This window comes from Phocoena phocoena, chromosome 8 (assembly GCF_963924675.1).
Source record: "Phocoena phocoena chromosome 8, mPhoPho1.1, whole genome shotgun sequence".
Classification (NCBI taxonomy): domain Eukaryota; kingdom Metazoa; phylum Chordata; class Mammalia; order Artiodactyla; family Phocoenidae; genus Phocoena; species Phocoena phocoena.
Window position 1 is genome coordinate 104,587,858 of NC_089226.1, and position 21,794 is coordinate 104,609,651.

The following is a 21,794-nucleotide window of genomic DNA, read 5'->3' on the forward strand; positions in this document are numbered from 1 at the left end:
TGGTGGTCCAAGGTCTAGGTCTGGGGTCCTGTTTGGAGTCTGGGGTCAGGAATGTTATCCGGGTCTGGCGTCAGGTTTCTGACTCTGTCCAAGGTCAGGGGTCAGGGGTTATAGCTACAGTCGGAGATCCAAGTCCCTGGGATCACGTTCTGCAGTGGCAGTCTGGGGTCACAGCCATGGTCTGTCTTGGAGCCTGGGATCCGAGTTGTGATCTGAGCTGTGGTCAAGGTCTGGGTCTAGGGTCTTCTTCTGGCCAGGGTCCCTGTCGTGTTCCAAGTCTGAGGTCAGAGTCATGGCTGGGGGTCGGGGTCAGAGAGCCGAGGACCTGGTTGGGGGCTGAGGCGGGGTCTGGGTGCCGCGGGGGTCAGGCTCGGTCCAGCCCGCGCGGCCTCCAGGGGGCGCCGCCGCCCGCCCGCCCGCCCGGCCCCTCGCGGGCTCGCTGGCGCTGTGCGCGGCAGGCGGGGTCGGAGGCGGCGGCGGCTCCGGGGCGCGGGCGGCGGCGGCGGCGGCGGTGGCGGCGGCGGCGGCGGCGGCGGCGGCGGCGGCGGTGGCGGCGGCGGCGGCCCGACTGCAGTCCCGGCGGGAGCCGAGCGAGCCGGGCCGGGCCTGAGCCGGCGCCATGGGGCGGCGCCGCCTGTGAGCCGCGGCGAGCGGAGCCGCGGGCGCCCAGCGGGGCCAGGCAGGCGGCGGCGCCCGAGGCCGACGGAGCGGCCGGGCCGGGCCGAGCGCGCCGAGCGGAGCAGAGCCGAGCGGCGGGAGAGGCCGCCGCCGCCGCCAAGATGGCGGACCTGGAGGCGGTGCTGGCCGATGTGAGCTACCTGATGGCCATGGAGAAGAGCAAGGCCACGCCGGCCGCGCGCGCCAGCAAGAAGATCCTGCTGCCCGAGCCCAGGTGAGGCGGGCGCCGGCCCCGGCCCCTCAGCCCCGCTCCCCGAGCCCCGACCCCGCAGCCCCAGACCACCCGGGCACTGGCCCCGAGACCCCCTCTGCCCCGCCAGCTCTCCGCGTCCCGCAGCCCTGACCGGACCCCTGCGCCCCAGGCCCTGTGCACCTGAACCCGGAGCACCCCAACGCCGGGGCTTTCCAGTTGCACTGGCTCCCCGATCCGCTCAGTGCCCCTGCCCTACTCTGCCGCCTTTCTCTTCACACACTCCGCCTGGCCCCCTTCTCCGTCAGCCCCTCGCTCTTGCCTTCTCCCCCAGAGCCTCCGTGCTCCCCTTTCTCCTCCTCCGGGTGGCCCCGGGTCCCGTGGAGTCCCCTCCTCTGCCTGCTCATCTACCTGGCCTGACTATATCGCCCATCCTTTCGCCGCCCCTACTCTCGGCATCCCCGCCTTGGGGTTCCACACCCCCCCCCCGCCCCGGTCCCCCTCGGGTGGACACTTCTGTGAGGTTTGGGGCAGACAAGTCTTCCCGGATCTTCCCCATTTTTCTGGCGGGTCACTGGCCTGGGGTGGGGATTGAGAGTGCTTTGGGGGCCGGGGTAGCGTGGGGATCAGGGTATGGTGTGCGCCACATCCCTCAGTCCCTCTCCCCTCGAATCCCTCCTCTGGTGAGGCCCGCCTGTGGTGCCCCGTGGGTACTGTTTGCCAGGGGACGTCCCAGCACCCCTGCAGCAGCTGGACCACAGCTGCCACCTCTCTGTGAGGTAACTGATATCATTGCACCTGATATCCAAGTTTCATCTGTTCAGGATTTGGGCACAGGAGTGGACAGGATACGGACAATAGCTGAGGCTGTCCAGCATTTTACGGCTTCTAGAGTATTTTCCCATTGCCTGAGCCTCACAGCAGCCCATGGGCGGGTAGGTCAGGTGTGGTTTTGTCCCCATGGAACAGGTGGGGAAGCTGAAGGCCCAGAGGTGAGTGGCCTGCCCAGTGTCACCGGCATCCAGGGTGGTGGCTGGCCACCAGATCGGGGCTTCCGGCTTCTGTTTCCACACAGTGTCCACCACTGTGGCCTGAGTCAGGGGGGCCTGGCCATTCTGCATCTACAGGAGCCATGTGCCCACCACGATCTCTCATGCTGCGTGGTGAGGCCAGCCCCAGAAGCTCCTCCATCCCTGCCTAAGACTTGCCATGCTGGTGCCCTGCCAGCCCAGGAGCCTGGGCCCGTCCTAGCTCTCCTGGTCTTTATCATGTGACTTTGGGCAAGTCCCTTCCCATTTCTGGGCCTCGGTTTTCTCATCTGTGAAATGTGGATGGTGTGAAATAAGGACTGTGACTCTGTGGCATCCTGAGTGTTTGAAGCAGGGCCCAAGGCTGCGGCGGTGGGGAGGGGGTACGGTGCCCACGTCTCTGGTGCCATCCTCTGTGACCCGTTCTCTGGGTTTCAGATTGACTGAACACCAGGCCTGGGAGAGGAAAATTGGCCTGCGTTTTGAAAAGGCCGTTAGGGCCCTTTTTTTCTAAGACATTTGCAATCAGATTTCTCAAAACGGGAACCAGACTGACTGTCAGCTGCGGGCTGTCCAGGGATCGGCGACAGTTAGAACAAAATGAGTTCAGAAATGACAAAGCCACGAGGGAGGAAATGGGGGAGTCACCCTCTGGGTCTCACAGCGGCTCTCCTTGGTGGCCTTGGCCTCGAGACCCTCTGGCAGGTTGGACTTCTGCAAAGTACGAGGCGGGGCCTTTTCTGGAACTCTCTGCGTTTGGGTAATCTCGCCCCAGAATGCATTGCTCCTGATGGGGCCCCGCCTTGGGTTGGCTCTGCAGGTGTTAGAACCATGAGCAACAAGATGTTCCTCTTTTCCTGTCCCCTTTACATCTGTGATATTGATGGTGGTGATAGGAGTAATGGTGGAAATTATAATTATTTATTTTTGACCTTTGTCATCTCAGTCGATCCAAAAACCAACCTGTGAGGTTGGCAAGGCCATGCCTTGCATGTAGTAGTTGCTCAAGAAACATCAGGACTGTGTATAGTGTCTGACACCAGGTGAGCTGTGAGTTTTAGGGGAACACAGCAGAAGACCGAGAGCCAGGTGTCATGGGCTCTCAGGTAGGGTCACCGTCTGGCGGCGGCGCTGCATTGGGCAGATTGCCCACACCTGTGAGATGGACTAGAGGCCCTAGCAGTGACTGTTAGTGAGCTAAGGCTGGGGAAGGGCCTAGGAATCCAGGCCTCCCGCCTCGGAGGATATGCCACCCTTTGCTTTATGCTCTGCCCACCCCCTGTGTCAGATGTCTCCTGCCCTGAAGATCATTATGACTGTATCTTACGTCTGCCTGGCACTTCCCAGTTTGCAAAGTGCTTTTTACTCCATTTTATCCTTTTCACGACTGTGGGAAACAGGCCTGGCAGGTGGTATTTTCCCACTTAATAGTTGAAGCAACTGAGGCTGGGAGAGGGGAAGAGACTTGGTCCCAGAGGCGAGGTGGCACTTGAACTTGGGGTCTCTGGACTCCTGCTATGCATCATTTCTTCCACACACCCCTCTGTACCTCTGCTCTCAGCCCGGTCCTTGTTTTGTGGAATGTGCCAGCTGGCACCCCTGGCCCGGAAGCACAAGGGCAGCCCCCGGCACCATCAAGGCCCAGCCCCTCGCCGCCGGCTGGGACAGAGCTGAGCTGCTGTGGCAAAGCTAGTGCACGGAGGAGACGGCTCTACGCCTGGGGTCAGGGCCAGGGACGAAGGCCGCGGTTTGTCTATGACAAGGTGCCATTTGGAGCTGTTCCCATCTTGGGGTGGTCCCTCTTGGCAGCCTCCCTGCGGCTGGTGCCCAGGTTGTGGCTTGGCCGGGAGCTGGGGCTGCCATCACAGCTCTGACTTCTGAGCGCTGCGGAACAGGAGCTGTTGGGCACAGTGCCACTCAGTTGGCACGCGGGCTTTCCCTTCTGTCACCCTATAGAACCCGAGGAAACAGACCCATTTCTCGCGCTTCTCATGGAGGGAGGCAGCAGTGCAGCTGGAATCAGGAGACCGGCTTCTAATCCCACCGCAGTCCCAGCTCACATGGGCCCCAGCACGTCCCTTATGCTGGCCCAGCCTGCCTCCGTTTCCACCTCGGTAAAACGAGGGGCTGCCCTTCACCGGTGACCTCTCCGCTCCTTCGGCCCTCGGGGTCTGTGGTCTGGGCCTCTCCCTGAAGGAGCCGCTATCTCGCTTTCCCGGCAGTGGCAGCAGTCCTGCAATTAGCGTCATTTGCTTCATGTGACCACGGAGGCCTCGTGTAATTAATCTCTGGGCTCCTGGCGGAGGAGACCGGCCTGGGCGGTCCCAGGAGATGTCCCTGCCTTCCCTGGTGACAGTGGCAGCCCCAGCGGCAGATGTCAGAGCCCGGTGCCTCTTGCAGCCTCCCATTCTCTCGGCTCTTCCTTTCCTGGTCCCTCCCCCACCGTGGATTTCCTCCTTCCTGCCCTTTTCTGGCTTCCCCGTCTCCCAGACCCACAGCTCTTCCTCCGCTGCTTCTTCATTCCTGTTAACTCTTTGCTCCCAGGACTTCCTGCCCTTGATTTGTGGAGCGGGAAGAGGTGCAGGGGGTGGTTTTCTCCCTTCCTTCTCCTTCCAGTTCTGCATCACCAGGAGAAACCCTGCTGTTTTCAGCCTTTATCCCTTACCCAGAACTTTCCACTCCAGTAGCAGCGTTCTCCGCCCCCGCCTCCCCCCACAAAACAAGATCCTCTTTTGGGCAGTCATTCCCTCTGGGCCTTTGAAGCCCCCGCGTTCCCCAGGAATGGGTCTCTGGGACATCTTTTCCCATCTGTTCTCCTTTCCAGATCATGGGGTTTCACATTTTTGCCATTAAGTTGCTCGCCTGCCTGCTGTTCCCTCAGGAAAAGGATTTGAAGGGCGCGTGAGCATGACAGGTTGGAATCCGTGTCGGGGAATCTGGGCTCTGTCAACCCGGGAAAAATGTGTCCTATTAATGCACGATTAATTCCTAGTAGTAAACTCCCGGTGACATCAGGTGTAGGCAGGCTCTGCAGCGGTGTTTCCTGCCTGCCCCGGGCACCCAGGGAGGCTCTGCAGGGGGGCCGAGCACCTGGGGGCCGGTGGGGTGGGTCTGCGTGCACACGGCTGGTGCTTCCAGGATACTACGTTCCCGCCTCAGAACAGACAGCAGAAGCCACGAGCACGTGAGAGTCCTTGAGGAACGCACAGCCTCCAGCACACCTGCCCTTTGTTCCTGTGGCCCCGAGGGGCCAGTGTCCTCTGCTGGACACATAAGACAGAGTCACACTCGAGTTCTAACCTGTTTCAAACAGGAAAAATGAGGCGTTTGGCTGCAGCCTTTTCTAAAACAATAACCTGCCCTCTCTGCATCGCTGCTAACAGGGAGGGTAGTGTCTCCGCGGGCCAAAGAGCGGGGTTTCAGAAGTGGGTTTTCAGGTGTGAATGTGTTAGCAGCTCTGTTCTCTGAGCGGGGGGTTCTCTGACTCCGGAGGCCATTCTGGGTTTGGGGTCGGGGATGGCCCCCTTTCTGGGAGCTGCAGGGCAGGGAGCCCTGGAAGTTGTTCTGAGGTGATGGCAGCAGTGAATTGCGGGGTGTAGAAGTCGTGATGTGTGACAAGGCCGCCGGAGTGCCTTTTCCCGCACATCCTGCAAGCTGTCACTTTGTGGCCACCGTGCCCTGGGGGAACCTGGGTCGTTGCGGACATTCGTGGTGGGCTCGTGTGTGGTGCCCTGTGCTGTCATTTTCTCTTCCCTGGCCCAGGACTTGCTCCAGAGTTGGCCGTTTGGGTTGGTCTTTCCCATTTGATGTGTGACCCTGTCCTCGAGCTCAGAGGATGTTGTCAGCCCCAAGGAGAGTCACTGAGAAATATTAATAAGAAGCCCCAGGGGACTTCCTCATGCTGCTGCCACCTCGGTGCCAGGTTTCCTGGAAATGCCACGGAGGAGCGTCCCAGCCACGGCTGCAGCCTCTGATCTGCTGGCTTAACCTCCGTCGTCTCCCAGAGCGTGACGGTTCCCGGAGTGGCTGTACCATACCCCCCAGGCCCGGAGTCCCCAGGCCAGCTTGCACCGTCCTGAGGTTTCGTGGTTCTGGCATTCCTGTCACACAGGAGCACAGGAACCATGGCCCTTGGCCAGCCCGGTGCCGGCCAAGGCTGCCCCCAGCCTGATGGGCTCTCACAGCCACTGGCAGTGGGTGGAGGGCAAGGCGGGCAGGGCAAGAGTCCGGGGTCCCCTGGGACTCTGCACCCAGCTCTCCGGCAGAGGCTGGGCTAGGCCCTTGCCTGGTGGGAGGCCCTTTCTCAGGGAGGGCTGGACATTTTCTTGCCGCTAACTTGGTTGGGACTCAGGGTGAGCTACTCAGCTTCTTCTGGCCTTGATTTCCTCACCATCGAGATGAGTGTGTTTGCTTCTGACCCTGCAGTCCCTCCCGGTCCATACAAGCTACGGTTTGTGACCCTGAGTGGGTGTCATCTGTGAGGCCCGTGTGCCACAGAGTGAAGGACTTAGCTTTCCCTTTGAACCATGTGGCGCCGGAAGGTGCCGGAAGTCCTCCCCTTCAGCCCTAACCCCCTCCCTGCCGTCCCATCACCCCAGCCCGCGCTCTGGGCTGGGAGGGCGGAAGTGCTCTCTCCCCTGGTGTCAGGCTGGGCCTGCTCCTCAGAGCAGCTGGAGCCAGAGTGAGCAGCCCTGGCTGTTGGGCAGCAGGGCCGGGCAGCTCCTGCCAGGGGGCCCTTGCTCCTTTGGCAGGGCAGGTATCGGGCTGTGCCCACTGGGGCTCCCAGACTGTGCGGCACGAGTGCCTGAGGCTGGTCTGTGAGCAGAGTGGAGTGGCAGCCGCTCAGGCTCAGGTTCGGGGGTGGGGTGCTCATGGGCCCAGCGGCGGGGCAGGCTCGCCAGTCAGAGCCCCACCCTCTGAGGACACAGCAGGTGTGGGGCTGAGACCCCAGCAAGACTGGGGAGCTTCTGATCACATTCCAGAAGGAGGCGCTTGCTGGGGGTTCCAGCAGGAGGGCTCCCTTCAGGAGAGGGAGGGAGCTGACGGCCCTCGCAGCAGGGCTGCGTTCTCCTCTTGCTGTGTCCTCTCCGCCATTTTCAGTGGCCAGCTCGGTGTTGGCAATTCAGCATTTGTTGACATCCTCATTTTACAAGTGGGGAAACTGGACATTTAAAGTCTGTGACTTGGCCTGGCCTCAGGGAGGGAGGTGGGGAGGGCCATTTGGAGCCCAGGCCTGGGTACCGGTCCGACTGCAGCAACTAAGGCCACTGAGGCCGTTCCCTGGAGGGGCTGGGTCCTTCGGGGGCTGGGGGTGGGGCTGGGGCGGGGAGGGTGCAGATACTGGGCTCTCCGGACAACCTGGCGTCCATCTGGGGACCACGTGCTCCTGGATATCAGAGTTGTTGACCTGGGCGGGGACAGGAATGCTGCTCTGGGGCCTTCGCCACTCAGACTCCGCCAGTAGCAGGGAGAGGGGGTAGGAGATGAAGGTGACCCAGCCCAGGAGGCCGCCACCGCCTCCTGTGCCAGCCTGTACTTGCCACCCTGGCGGGAGCATCCCCCATAACACACTTGTCTGACCTGCCAGCTCCCTGGGCTCCAGCCCTGTGGGAATGGACAGGAAACCCTAACGTTGCGGCCTTGGGGGCCTCTCCTTCAAGGACTCCGCTGAGTCTGACCTCGTGTTTGGTTGGGGGGGTGTGTTTATTTTATTTAGAAAACATTTTTTCTTTTTAAGGAAGAAAGTGGAAGTGCTGCGGGCTGGGAAGAATGCTGTGGCCATCCACCCTGTGCAGCCTTCCGAGGGAGGCAGGGCCTGGCCGCTGAGCAGCGCGGAGCCCGGGCCTTTCCTCCGCGCCCTGGGCTGAGCCGGTGGCAGAGCCCCCAGGAGGGCAGAAGGCCCGCGCCGGGTGCCATGCCTGGAGAGGAGCTGGCGGCTCCGCTCTCTCGCGGGCAGGCCCTCTGCGAGCGCGTTTCCCGGCCTTTGCACGTCCAGCCCACGAGCCCGCGGCGGGAAGTGGCACTGCTCTGGGCTGGGCATTCCCATCGCGCCGCCTTGGCTGAGCTGGCGCCAGTCTTGCTGGTTCAGGGGCAGGGGGCTTCCCAGTGACTATTGCAGGGGCTATGCCCAGCTGCCCCATGGGGTCATCTGACAGGCTGGAGTCACCCTGCCTGTCACCTGCATCTGCCTGTCTGGACGTTCCCTCTGACCATCCAGCCCCATGGAAGATCGACATCTTGCGATATTTCTTCCCTCTTTATTGCTTTGTCCACCTCCCAGGAGAAATCTGGCCCTCGCAGGGTCCCCAGGCTCCACACCCCTACCTCCCAGCTGCCTGGTCTCGTGACCCTGCCAAGCCTTCGCTACCTTGGACTGGGCCCACCCCACTGTGCTTCAGCCAGCACACCCCCCGGCCTGTTTCCCTGTCCGAATGGGAGGCCCCAAGCTGTCCCTCGCAGAGCTGGGAGCCCTGAGAGATCGGCGCAGAATGTGCCCCACAGACTCCCTGGGCTCCCTGTCCCCGGTCCGCGGGCCCCGGGGACGGGCTGTGTCTTGCTCAGCGTCACACGGGCCCCGGGGTGGGGGCTGTGTCTTGCTCAGTGTCACAGAGTTTTTAGCTTCTGATGTGTGTGGATGTGTGTGAAGTGCATGAGGGACTTGGGGGCTGGTCTCACCTCCTGAGTCCCTGGGAGTCCCACGGGGCCAGGGAGATGTGTCCTTGACGGTGGCTGGTGGACGTGAGCAGGTGTGTGGCCCCCAGGAGGGGAGAGTGTGCCAGCGTGGCTGAGGGCCACGTCCCGGCCTTGGAGTCCCTGTGGTTGTGGAGGGCGTCCTCACTTTCTGGGAGGGAACCGGCTCTGACATGGTAGTTCAGGGCCACTGGGCCGTTGGCCCTCAGCTGGGGCTCTTCCCTTGTCGGCTGGAGTCACAGGATGGCGACACAGGAGGGCTGTCCAGGTCATCGGCACCCTTCTTCCTGCTGGAGACAGTTTTCGGAGGAGGTCACGGCATCTCCGAGCGTCTGGGGGGAGGGGTCACAGCTCCAGGACTGCTCACGCCGGCTCTGCACGCTCCCATGTTGTCTTGCGTGGCCCGAATGCGGACAGGGGCCCGGGAGGGCCTGGGCCTCCACCCAGACCACCTGAGAAGGAAAGTGCTGAGCAGGACAGGGCAGGAGTTGCCCCGCCTGCGAGCCCAGGCCAGGGGTTGGGTGGCGTCTGCTGGCTGCACTGGCCCTGCCTGGAGCCTTCTCTCCTCAGGCCCCCTCTCTGATGGGGCCCGGGGCCTCAAGACCCCCAGCTGGCCTCGTCAACTCTTCTTCTGTCCTTCCATCCATCCATCCAACAGACGAGCCTGCTCCTGCCCCACCTTGTTTCTTCCCCTCCTTCCTGGCCCAGTGTCATCAGCTACCTGGGCTTCCTCCTGTGGTACCTACCCCCAGCAGAGTCTGCCCGCTCACCCGCCGCCCTGGACCGAGCTTCCCAAGTGTTGTCTGCTGAGCCTCCGCCCTGCCCCGTGGCTCATCCCTGGCTGGGTCTTCCCTGCCTGCCCCCATGCCCACCCACCTGCCCTGGACTTTGTCACCTGTGACATCCTGTTTGCATTTGAGGAACCCAGTGAGGTTCTGCCTTCTCCACACGGCCTCTCCCAATGACCCAGAACATTCTTTCCTGCCTGAGTCTCTTCCAGATGACAGGGCCCCACTAAGGCTTTGTCTCATGCTGTCTAATGTCACAGAACCACCAATGCAGGACTGGGAGGGCCTGCCTTGGGGGGGCAGGGTTGCATGGCACCTTCCACTAGGTGGTGGGCAGCAGGACCCTGTGCTGGGCTCCAACAGGGGTACGGGGATACAGAGAGGTGGGCACACGGAGTCCTCTTCATCCGTGGCCTGCTGGCAGCTCCACGTATCCTGAAGCCTGTGAGCATCGTACGGGCTCAGGTGTGACTGCCCAGCACGGCCCTCAGTATGGGCAGCTGGAACCCAGGCTAGTGAGGTCCAAATGGGACCACAGCTGGTTGGCAGGGTGGGACTGCAGGTGGCCCAGGAAAGGAGAGGAAGGGACAGCAAGAGGTGACTGAGGCGTGAAGCGTGGCCAGGTGTGGCTTTCCCAGACAGCACTCGGCAGTGGGGGGAGATAGCCGGGGGCAGGGAGTGTGGGCTTGGGCTTCCGTGGTCACAACAGTGGCCTCTGCTCTGCTGCCCTCCCAGGCGACCCAGGGGCAGGGGGTTTTTACTTCGGGTATCAGGGACACGGGAGCTGAGGCTTGGCTTTTCTTTTTCAATATTGAGATATAATTCACATAACGTAAAATTCATCATGTTAAAGTGTACAATTCGGTGGATTTTGGTACATTTACTGTGTTGTGCAACCTTCACCACTACCCGATTCCAGAACGTTTCCGTCACCTTATAAAGAAACCCTGTGCCCATTAGAAGTTATTCCCCTTTTCTTCTCCAGCCTGACACTCACTAACCTGCTTTCTGTCTGTAGACTGGCCTGTTCTGGATAGGTGGTATAAATGGAATCACGTAACACGTGGCCTTTTGTGACTGTCCGTTCACGTAGCAGAATCCTCTTAGGTTTATCCATACCGTGACGCACTCATACACCAGCACTTCACTCCATTTCCTGGCCAAGTAGTATCCCATTGTCGGGATGGGCCATATTTTCGTGACCCAGAGCGATGACACCCACCAGCAGTGCCCTCCACTCTGGATTCTGGGAGAGGAAGCAGCGACCTTCCAGGGAAGCAGGGCCAGCAGGCCTGACAGGAGCCTTGGGGGCTCCAGGTCACCCCGGCCCCTGTGTCTTTCAGCATCCGCAGCGTCATGCAGAAGTACCTGGAGGACCGGGGCGAGGTGACCTTCGAGAAGGTCTTCTCCCAGAAGCTGGGTGAGTACGGTGGGGGCTCTGCTGGCCCTGGGGCTTCTGCCACTTGTCCAGCTGCCCGGGGCCGCCTTCCTGCCCCCATCCCAGCCGACTGGGCTGTGCTCCCCTCTCCCAGGGGGTTTGGCCTCCCAACCACCGGGGCAGGGGGCAGGGCAGCCGGCGAGGCCCCCCCCCCCCCCCCCCCCCCCCCCCCCCCCCCGTGGCAGTAGGCAGGGCGGTGACGTAGTGCCCTCCCAGCCCCTGGCCGTCAGCCCCGGAGCCCCCCTGAAGGGGCGGGGCCAGCAGTCTCCCAGGGCCGCCAGGGAAGTTCCTCCTTTGGGGTTTGTTTTTGAGAGTTGCAGCTTCCCCTTGGTGCAGGCACAGCTGCTCGGGGCCGTTGGTAGAACTGACAGGAAGGGGCGGGGCCCTTCCTGTGGCGCCCGCCAGGCTGTGGTCGCCCCCACCCCCACCCCCAACGGGCCCTCTTTGTGAGCAGCCTGCTTTGGCCGGCCCCTCCGTTCCTCGTCCTCAGTGCCCGTGTCTTAAAGGCTTCGTGGGTCCACCCCACGGACCTGGCACACACGGAAGGGTGAGGCGGGGCACAGGGAAGCAGGCTTCGGCCACACACGGCTCCGGCTCTGAAATGGGAGTGGCCCGGCCTGGCAGGATCGGGCGAGTCAGTGTGTCGGGAAGCACGCCATGTGAGTCGCCTGCCTGTGCTGTGTGACCTGGCACATTGCTTCACCTCTCTGAGTCTCACCTGGGAGCTAGGACTCAGGAGCCCCGCTGCCCAAGACTGTTGGAGGGCCAGATGAGGCAGTGGCAGTGAAAGCCCCTGGCCCACTGGGAAGCCCTGGTCACAAGTCACTAAAGGCACACTATCGAAAGGCCAGTCTGCCCTTACCAGAAGTGCTGGCCGCGAGCTCTGGCAGAGGTGGAGGTGCCCAGGCAGTGGGGACGGTGCCCCCAAGAGGTGTGGAAAGTCACCCAGCTCGAGCTTGGTCACGCGTGTTGGGCTGGAGGGAGTAGAGACCACCCTTCCTTCTGCTTTGCCCTCCAGGGCTGCTCTGGGGCCAGCCTTCCGGCCCCCATCCCTGGGGAGGATGAGGCCTAGCCCATGCAAGGTCTCCCGTGATCCCTTACTGCAGCCCGTCTCACTTCTTCCCTTCCCCAGAGGCCCATGCCCTGTGAGGCCCCCTGCACCAAGGCCACACTCTCTGGCCTGTCCTTCCCAGGACCTGCCACTGGACAGAAGGGCCCTGAGTTCTACTCATGCTGCCACACACCGCCTGCCTGACAGGTCTCCCTGAGCCTCGGTTTCCCCAGCTGGACCTGCCCTCCCTGTCTGCCTGTTTCTCGTGGCTGCTGTGAAAATCAGCCAGATGACAGAGGCGGGTGTAAGGCCCAGGGAGAGGAACAGCCCCCCGATCCCCGCCCGGAGGCTGCCTTCCTGCCCCCACACAGCAGCCCTGGCCTGGGCCGGGTGGATCTCACTGACCCTGCACAGCCTGACCGGTGGGTGTGTCGCCCTCCTTGAGGAGCTACAGGCCCCAGACTGCAGTGAGAGGGTGGGGGACCCAGGCGCCAGAGTCTACTCCCCACCTCTGCCTCACCAGGGCACCTGTCACTTTCCAGCCATCATCTGAGGAAGCAGATTCTGAGAGGGGTAGAGATGCAGGCGCCCCGACTCCAAGAATCTTTGGTTGGCGACAGCCTCCGAGGCCACCTTGCCCAGCCTCTGCCTGGAGCAGAGATCACCTCTGCCACCTCCTTGGCCAGTTCTGCCCAGGAAGCCCCAAGCCCACCCCACCCTCCGTATGGGCAGGCCTCTGCGGGGTGTGTGGCTCTGCGTGATGCACAGTGCTTGCTTTCAGGGTACCTGCTCTTCCGAGACTTCTGCCTGAAGCACCTGGAGGAGGCCAAGCCCTTGGTGGAGTTCTACGAGGGGGTGAGGCTGGGCTAGCCTGGCCCTGCTGTGCGTGGAGAAAGGGGCAGGGCTTGGGCTGCTTTCGCTGAATCTGTAAGACACCCCCGCGCCCCGCTGGGCCAAAGCTCACCTGTGGGGATCTTGTCCTTTAGATCAAGAAATACGAGAAGCTGGAGACAGAGGAGGAGCGCCTGGCCTGCAGCCGGGAGATCTTTGACACGTACATCATGAAGGAGCTGCTGGCCTGCTCACACGTGAGTGCCCGGGCCCACGTGCTGGCAGGGGCGTGGGGACGGGAGGGGTGGACCCGTGGAGAACGAACACACCTCTCTCTTCCCCAGCCCTTCTCGAAAAGTGCCATCGAGCACGTCCAGGGCCATCTGGTGAAGAAGCAGGTGCCTCCGGATCTCTTCCAGGTGTGTGCTGGCCTTTTCCCCGCTGCTGCCCAGCCCAGCCGGGGTCCCCCTTGGGCAGCACAGGTCTCGGAGCCTGGTCAGCTCCCACTCTGGCTCAACCACCAACCTCCCGCTTCCTCCTGTAGCCATACATCGAAGAGATCTGTCAGAACCTCCGAGGAGATGTGTTCCAGAAATTCATTGAGAGGTGAGAGCGGGCTGTGAGCGGCAGCAGAAGGTGGGGAAGGGCCGCTCTGAGAAGGGGCATGGATGGCGCGGAGGAGAGAAGCCAGCCTGCTTTAGTCCCCAACGCACGGGCCCCTGGGGCTGTCTACACGTCATCGCGGGGGCTCCTAAGAGGTCGTCACCTCCCTGACACTCCCCGACACTCCCGCCCCACCCTTCTCAGCACCAGGCACCTCCAAGCCTGTCCAGGGAGGGTCGAAAGGGAGCGAGGGACCACCCATGCATCTTCCTTCCCGTGGACTGTCTAGCCCCTTGCTGGGCCTGTCGGGGTTGAGAAGCATCAGGCTGGTGGTAGGGATGGGCCCGAGAGGACACACTGCCCACCCCGCTGCCCACTGTGGCCTTCACGGTGCGTGGGAGTTGTAGGGAGATTTCAGCTCCATGCAGGGAACAGCTTTCTTAATGTCCCAGCTGCTTAGTCGTGGAGTGGGGGCTTCACAGGGAATGAGTGGTGTGTCACTGGAAGTATGCAAGCAGGGATGGGGTGAGCATTGTTGTGGATGTGGTAGCAGGAAGTCGGGGTCAGACTGGAAGACCTCACCTCTAAGCTTATCTCAGCAGGAACCCACAGACAGACAGCAGCGCCAGCATTGCACGGGCTGGGGGCAGCTCGGGCTGGCAGTCTTCCTGGGCAACCCCAGAAGAGGGCACTGAGGCTCGGGAGCCCAGGGGATGGTAGTGGGTGAGGCCGGCTCACCCCAGCATCATTTCACTCACTTTCTAAGGCTCAACTGAGCCTGGTTTCTTCTCTCGCAGCGATAAATTCACACGATTTTGCCAGTGGAAGAATGTGGAGCTCAACATCCATGTGAGTGGGCTGGGTGGGCGTGGAGAGCCCCCTCCCTGCTGCCCCTCCCCAGGGACCCGGGCCCCAGGGCTGGGCCAGGGCCGGGGAGGCCAGGGGAGTCGACCCTTCAACGCCCAGGGGCTGGCTGTGGGGTTGGTGCAGGAGCCCAGCGGGGACAGCTCAAGGCAGGGAAGCACATGACGATGGTGGCCCCAGGGCGGGGCCCAGGCATCCTGCACTGACCCCATCGCTGCCGTCCCCACAGCTGACCATGAACGACTTCAGCGTGCACCGTATCATCGGGCGAGGGGGCTTCGGTGAGGTCTACGGGTGCCGGAAGGCCGACACGGGCAAGATGTGAGCACTTGGTGGCATGCCTGAGGGAGAGGAGGGCCACGGAGGGGTGCCCTGAATGGGCAGGTGTCCGCAGAGGGCCACACACGGTTCTTGCTGTGGTACCTGCCGTGGCCCCTGGAGCCCCGGCCCACCAGCACTTCTGCCCTCTCTCTGTCTCTGTGTGTCATACGCTTGTCGTGGCGTCTAGTCTTCCCCACAAGGGCCCTGAGGACTGCCCACCCCGCCTCGCCCCTGGGGCCCTGCACTGCAGGTGCCAGCGGACTGCCTGACCAACCAGCCCCTCCCCTGCAGGTATGCCATGAAGTGTCTGGACAAGAAGCGCATCAAGATGAAGCAAGGGGAGACACTGGCCCTGAACGAGCGCATCATGCTCTCCCTCGTCAGCACCGGGGTGAGCGGGCAGCTGGCCACCAGCTCAGCCTTTGGCTCGGAACCTGGCGCAGCTTCTGCTGACCTCCTCTCCCACCCCTTCCTAGGACTGCCCGTTCATCGTCTGCATGTCGTATGCGTTCCACACGCCAGACAAGCTCAGCTTCATCCTGGATCTCATGAACGGTGAGTGCCCGGCCTGGCCCCAGGTGGACCTCGGGGCTGGGGGCCGGGGTGGGAGCTGAGCACCCCCCTGCTCGGCTGCTTCCCTCAGGCGGGGACCTGCACTACCACCTGTCCCAGCACGGGGTCTTCTCCGAGGCCGACATGCGCTTCTACGCGGCCGAGATCATCCTGGGCCTGGAGCACATGCACAACCGCTTTGTCGTCTACCGGGACCTGAAGGTGAGGCGCCCCGCCCTCCTCCCAGCACGGGCTGCCCCCGTTCCCCAGACAGGCCCGGCCCGGCTCCTTGCCTGCGCGCCCCCGACCCAGGGCCCTGTCCCTGGACACGCATACCCTCTAGAGCAAAGACAGCGCCCCAGCTGGCGTATTGCCCGGCCGGGCCCTGTCCTGAGCTGCTCGGGGGAACGGCTCACTGGGCTTCCTCCACAGCCGGCCAACATCCTGCTGGACGAGCATGGCCACGTGCGCATCTCAGACCTGGGCCTGGCCTGCGACTTTTCCAAGAAGAAGCCCCATGCCAGCGTGTGAGTGCCCCAGCCCCCTCTCCCTTCCCGCACCCTCCACCAGACCCACTCATGGCCTCCTCGCTCCCACAGGGGCACCCACGGGTACATGGCCCCCGAGGTTCTGCAGAAGGGCGTGGCCTACGACAGCAGCGCCGACTGGTTCTCCCTGGGCTGCATGCTCTTCAAGCTGCTGCGAGGGTGAGTGGCCGTCCCGGGGCGGGGGCGGGGGCGGGACAGAGACAGGCTCTTCCCCGGGCCGGCAAGGATCGTCCATGCTGCCTGCCTCAGTTTCCCCATTCCCATTCTCTGACCTTGGACTTCGGCCTTTCTTGCCCAGGCATAGCCCTTTCCGGCAGCACAAGACCAAAGACAAGCATGAGATCGACAGAATGACATTGACCATGGTGCGTGGAGGGTCCCAGCCCGGGGAGGCTGGGCGGAGTCCACGGGGGGCCACAGTGAGGCTGGGGTCTCCTGCGGGCATCAGGGTCTCACCCGCCAGCAGCCATCTCCAGCCACTTAACCCCACTCTGGCCTCCTTCCCTGTAGGCTCTCCTCTCTCTGTCGTCAGAGCAGAGATGCCTGCTAGGGGCCAGTTAGGAAGCTCTCCCTCTGCTGGGGGCCTGGACCCTCCCGCCCCTGCCCCAAGCAGCCTCAGGAGCCCCAGAGCTGGGATGGGGCCCGGGCCTCTGCCAACGTCCCCCTACTCCTCCCTGCAGGCTGTGGAGCTGCCTGACTCCTTCTCCCCTGAGCTCCGCTCCTTGCTGGAGGGCCTGCTACAGAGGGACGTCAACAGGAGGCTAGGCTGCCTGGGCCGAGGGTGAGTGCCTGAGACCAGGGCCATTGTCCCAGGCCTTCCCTCCCTGCTGGGCCCTGGGTGGTGTCCACGCTGCTGTGTCCAGGCCTCTGCAGTGGGCTGCTGGGCCAGTCTGCCCAAGCCTCTGCCTGTGCCCCTAAGAAGACAAGGCCTGTGTCCTGTCGCTGGAGCCTCCTCCATGGTCCCAGCCTCCTTTGAAGAGTTCACAAGCTGGGGCGTGGCCAGCCCTGCCCAGTGTTCTCAGGGGGAGGGCTCCCTGCGGTGCAGCTGCTGGAGGGGGGTGTGGACCAGCTTCCCGAGGGGCCTTGTAACACAGATGATGAGGACAGCAGCTTTTTATGTTTATTAAACATTTACTAAGCGCTGAGCATGATGTGGCACGATTCACAATATTAAAACTCACGCCAGCCCTACGATGTGGGAACTGCTGTTCTCCCCATTTTAGAGATGGGGAAACCGGCTGAGGTTTAAAGGACTTGCCCAAGGTCGCAGAGCCAGAGAGTGGCTGCACCAGGAGTTAACCTGGGCCACCTGCCCCACAGCCCAGGCTTTGCCCCCCGGCCTGGGTGGTGCCAAGCCCTGATGACCCGCTCTCCCTGCAGGGCCCAGGAAGTGAAGGAGAGCCCCTTCTTCCGTTCCCTGGACTGGCAGATGGTCTTCCTGCAGAAGGTAACAGCCTGGGGGCTGGGGCCGGGTGGGGCCCTCTGTAGCCCCTGCCCCAAGCTGATGCTCAGCCCCTGTTCTGCTGCAGTACCCTCCCCCGCTAATGCCCCCACGAGGGGAGGTGAATGCGGCAGACGCCTTCGACATTGGCTCCTTTGATGAGGAGGACACAAAGGGAATCAAGGTACTGGCCCTTGCCTGGCCTCTCAGCCCTGAGCTCTAAGCCCAGCCCGGCTGGCATCCTCCTCCCTCCTCTGCCCTGTGAGACCCCCATGCCAGCCCCGTCTGCCTGTTGGGCCTCAGGCTTCTCCTCCCCAAACATCCCTGGGGGCGGCGGTTGGACCAGACCACCCTGCCCCGGGGCCCTGCAGCCAGGCAGGCCTGTGGCCCGATGGATGTCTCTTCCCTGGCCCTGCGGTGAAGTTACTGGACAGCGACCAGGAGCTCTACCGCAACTTCCCCCTCACCATCTCGGAGCGGTGGCAGCAGGAGGTGGCAGAGACTGTCTTCGACACCATCAACGCTGAGACGGACCGGCTGGAGGCCCGCAAGAAAACCAAAAACAAGCAGCTGGGCCACGAGGAAGGTGAGGGTCGGCGGCTGCTGTGGGCGCCCAGTGCCCGCCTTAAAGATCGGAAACAGGCTTAGGTTTCAGCCAAGGTCACAGCCAGAGAGCAGCCGACCCAGGATTCAAACCCGGGCCGAGCGGGCCCGGCTGAGTCCCCCTCTCTTACTCTGTTGCATCAGACTACGCCCTGGGCAAGGACTGCATCATGCACGGCTACATGTCCAAGATGGGCAACCCCTTCCTGACCCAGTGGCAGCGGCGGTACTTCTACCTGTTCCCCAACCGGCTCGAGTGGCGGGGCGAGGGCGAGGCCCCGGTAAGGAGCGGGCCGGGGCCCCTGGGGTTGGCGGCTGGCGGGGCCTGTCCCGTGCCCTCACCGCCCGCTCCCCGCCCCGCAGCAGAGCCTGCTGACCATGGAGGAGATCCAGTCGGTGGAGGAGACACAGATCAAGGAGCGAAAGTGCCTCCTTCTCAAGATCCGCGGCGGCAAGCAGTTCGTCCTGCAGTGCGACGTGAGTGGGGGCCCGGGGCGGTGGGTGGGGGCGGGGACAGAGTGGCCTTCGGGCCCCCCGCCGACAGACCTCGGGCTGTGTGCAGAGCGACCCCGAGCTGGTGCAATGGAAGAAGGAGCTGCGTGACGCCTACCGCGAGGCTCAGCAGCTGGTGCAGCGGGTGCCCAAGATGAAGAACAAGCCGCGCTCGCCCGTCGTGGAGCTGAGCAAGGTGCCGCTGGTGCAGCGCGGCAGCGCCAACGGCCTCTGACCTGCTGCCGCCACCCGCCCGGCCGCCCTCCTGCCCGCCCGCCTTTTATAAACCTCTAATTTATTTTGTTGAATTTTTATTATTTGTTTTCCCGCCAAGCGGAAAAGGTTTTATTTTGTAATTATTGTGATTTCCTGTGGCCCCAGCCTGGCCCAGCCCCCAGGGAGGGGCCCCGCTTGCCTTGGCTCCCGCTGCCGCCCACCCAGCCCCTGTCCAGCCACCCTCGGCCCCGCCCCCAGGGGCCACCCACCCCCGGTGTCTTCCCATGCAAGGAGAGCAGCCGCCCCCAGCGGCCCTCCTGCCCCTTCCCCAGGGATGGTGCCACGTGGAGTTGGGCCACCTCCAGCTCTGTGCCCACAGCCCAGCTGGGTGGCCCGGTGTTCCCCAGCCCAGGGGAGGCCGCAGGGCAGGGATGCTACTTGAATTTTCCCACCGCGGCCCCTCCTGTAACAGGGACACAGCCCTGCACTGACCTGCCCTCCAGCTAGTCGGTAGACAAGGGGGCCCGTTGTCTCCCTGACCCCAGGGCCTCCCGCGTGACTTAGGCTCCTGCACCCTTTCTTGGGAAGAGTCCCCCGTTCCCACCTTCCCTGGACACCATGGGGCTTGGCCAGGAGGGTGGCGTTGGCAGCGGCTGCTGCTGCCCTCACCGAAGCCCCCTCTTCTTCCCACCCCAAGCGCCCAGGCTCAGGGACCACAGAAAAGGCACCTGTGGATTGTGCCACGCTGGCCTCGCCTGGCCCCGAGCCCCCCTTCCCTGGGCTGGGCAGGGCCTCTTCTGCCCAGGACCACAGGGGGCCGGCCTGGGCTGGCCGGGCAGCACAGTGAGAGGGGGCCGGGTGGGGCAGCCCTCCCCACACCAGGCCGCTCCGTGCGTGCCCCCGGCCGTCCAGCTCCAGAGCCCCGTGTCCCGTCAGTGCCACTGCCCACAGGGCGCCACCTCGCCCGCAGCATGCCCCCTCATGCCAGTCGCTGCCGTGTGTGGTGTCACGCCCTCTCCCCCGGGGCTGCGTCAGCGGGCCCTCCACTCCCATCTACTCACCCCCGCCCCCGGGGCGTCTCTTTGCCGATTTTTGAATGTGATTTTAAAGAGTGAAAAATGATATACGCGTTTTTATAAAAAATGGTGCCTGACTCCTTGGCTCTGTCAGACTCTTTTGTGCTCGATGGTCATTTTCAGTCTCCACGGGGCTGGGGCCTGAGGAGAGAGGGTCTTGGTGGTGCCAGATCCCCTCCACCTCCACAGCCGGCATCCACGGCCAGCCCAGGCCCAAGCACCCCGGGGCGGGGAGGGGCTCCCACTCCGCCCCTCCTACCCTGTGGGAGCAGAAGGGATCTTCCGCCCACTGCCAGGGAAGCAGGAGGAGGTGCCTGCCCTTTGGTGCTTGGTGTCATGTTTGGACCGACCGAGCCCACCTGGCCCTCCAGGACCCATGCTGAGGACACCCCTGTGGACAGATGAGCACCTCTGCCCTTGGGGCCACACCGCAGTCTCTGGCCTTCGCCTTCTCTGGCTTTGGTCTTACCTCCGGCCTTGCTGTGCAGCCTCCAGTAGAGGCCTGAGCCTGGGATACCCCAGCACCAGGCCTCATGTATCCAGAGGCTCTATTCAACTTTCTTTTCCCCAAGTCCCTGCCGTCCAGGCCCGCACGGGTGATGTTGCTGCTGCCCGCTCTGTGCAGGACTCTGCTGGCAAGGACTCAGCTCCACGGAGTCTCTGAGGAAATGGCTTTTCAGCTGGGCCTCCAGCATTGGGGTGGAGGAGGTGGGGATGCATTTCCGATGCAGGGAAGGGCCCGGCAGTCAGGAGTGGCTCAGGTCGGCAGGAGCACTGTGGGAAGGAGCCAGGCCTGGGAGGCCCTGAATGCAGGCTGAACCCACCCCAGAGCCCAGGGGCACTTGGTGACTGCACGACGAAGATGGCAATGGAGATGCAGCCCGAACCTGGATAGGCTCTGGGGAGTCCTTGCAGGCTCGGGACCGGGGCTGCATGATGAGAGCTGGCTGTAGAACAAGTTGCTTGTTACCACATGCAGGACGTGTGGAAGGAGGTGAAGGACAGGAGGCAGGGAGACGGGTGAAGGGCCACTGATTCTGTCCAGGGAAGAGATGTCATAATGATGGTGGTGGTAAAGGAAGAGATGCAAAGGGGTCAGGTGGGAAGAACGTGGCCCAGTGGGAATGGGCGGGACCTGGGGACGAGACAGAAGTGGGAGTCCAAAATGGCACAGCAGGAGGCCCGTGCTATCAGAGTCACGACAGCCAGGGAGCAGAGCTGGCCGATAGGGAAGAGGGTGAATGTGGCTGCATCTGGTTTGGAAACTGCTGATGGATTGCATGGGACATCAGGCACAGAGGTGTCCCAGAGGGAGCTGAAATGTGGTCCTGGAGGTGGCATCAGGGTGACAGTGAGAACAGACAGGCTTTCAGCTGGGAGAAGCCAGACTGGGAGCTGGGGAGGGACAACAGGGGCCCCAGGAAAGGGTTGAGAAGACAGTGGAATTAGGAGTCAAGGGCTGGGGGGTGGGGGTGGGGAGTTGTGTCCAAGGCCGCAGGAATCAGGAGAGGCTGGGCCTGAGACAGTCCCGTTAGATTTGGGGTGAAGAGGGCTTGGAGTCAGGGTAGCCCCTTTTAAGGAAGATGGAGGCTAGAGAAGTGTGCAGCAGTGGCAGCCGGCAGGGACTGATTTTAGAGTTCTGGACATTCAGAGGCCTTTAAGCTGTCCTAGACCCAAGGACATTACAATGATCTGATGACACCACAGCGAAGGGTAGCAAAGTGATCCCAGAGAGCACAGGAGCCACCTGGCCACAGTGAGAGGGCAGGGTGAAAATGGCAACTAGGGCCTCCCAGCCCAGAGACGCAGCTCAAACATCTACATCAAACTATCTGGTCATTTTTTAAATAGGGAGACTGAAACCAGAAGGTCAGCCTTGGCCAAGCCTGGCCACTGCCTCACCAAAACCCAGGCTAAGGCCAGGGTAAGGACACCAGAGCCCAACCAACGGAGGAGGCCTGCACCCTGGTTCCGGTGTGGGTGGAGGGGCTGGCCCTGATTTCGAAACTCTCCTTCCTCTCCTGACACTGGCAGCAAAGTGCAGCCTCTGCAAAAGGGATGTACGCGGTGGATGAAAGCAGCCACTCACGGTGAACAGCCCTCCAGAAGACCTAGAGCTAGCCAGGCCTGCTCCCCCACCCCCCCGTACCCCCATTCCTGACTCCAGTGCACCCCCCACCCCAGGGCAAGGTCCAGCCTGTGGTGTGCCACCAGCATACACTGGCCCAGGTCCCTGAGAAAAGTGCTTCAGGCTAAGCTGGTCAGCATTTAGGGGCATCTCAGAGGTGATGGGGAGGCAAGCCCGCACCTCGCATCCCACCCGCACACACAGGCCTGGTCGGTAACCGCGGGGTCTGGGGTAAGAACACGGGGTCACAGGCAAG

The 21,794-nt window shown here is 62.8% G+C and overlaps 1 protein-coding gene across 1 annotated transcript; it reads left to right on the plus strand.

Annotated features, from left to right (window-relative positions):
- The first annotated feature begins 706 nt into the window (after positions 1 to 706).
- Positions 707 to 19,487, plus strand: GRK2 (G protein-coupled receptor kinase 2). The gene is made up of 21 exons (XM_065881282.1): positions 707 to 892; positions 10,718 to 10,794; positions 12,645 to 12,718; positions 12,850 to 12,951; positions 13,039 to 13,113; positions 13,239 to 13,300; positions 14,095 to 14,146; positions 14,391 to 14,482; positions 14,774 to 14,873; positions 14,959 to 15,037; positions 15,126 to 15,256; positions 15,467 to 15,561; positions 15,634 to 15,741; positions 15,881 to 15,947; positions 16,263 to 16,363; positions 16,963 to 17,029; positions 17,112 to 17,207; positions 17,447 to 17,609; positions 17,771 to 17,907; positions 17,990 to 18,103; positions 18,189 to 19,487. The coding sequence occupies exons 1-21, from the start codon at positions 780 to 782 to the stop codon at positions 18,351 to 18,353; spliced, it is 2,070 nt and encodes a 689-aa protein (XP_065737354.1). The 5' UTR covers positions 707 to 779; the 3' UTR covers positions 18,354 to 19,487.
- Positions 19,488 to 21,794: the final 2,307 nt, after the last annotated feature.

Excerpts from the sequence above, each read along its gene's own strand:
- GRK2 (XM_065881282.1), top strand. The coding sequence starts at position 780 with ATGGCGGACCTGGAGGCGGTGCTGGCCGATGTGAGCTACCTGATGGCC. Across the intron at positions 14,874-14,958 it reads TCTCCCTCGTCAGCACCGGG|GACTGCCCGTTCATCGTCTG; the intron begins GTGAGCGGGCAG and ends ACCCCTTCCTAG. Across the intron at positions 17,610-17,770 it reads GCAGCTGGGCCACGAGGAAG|ACTACGCCCTGGGCAAGGAC; the intron begins GTGAGGGTCGGC and ends CTGTTGCATCAG.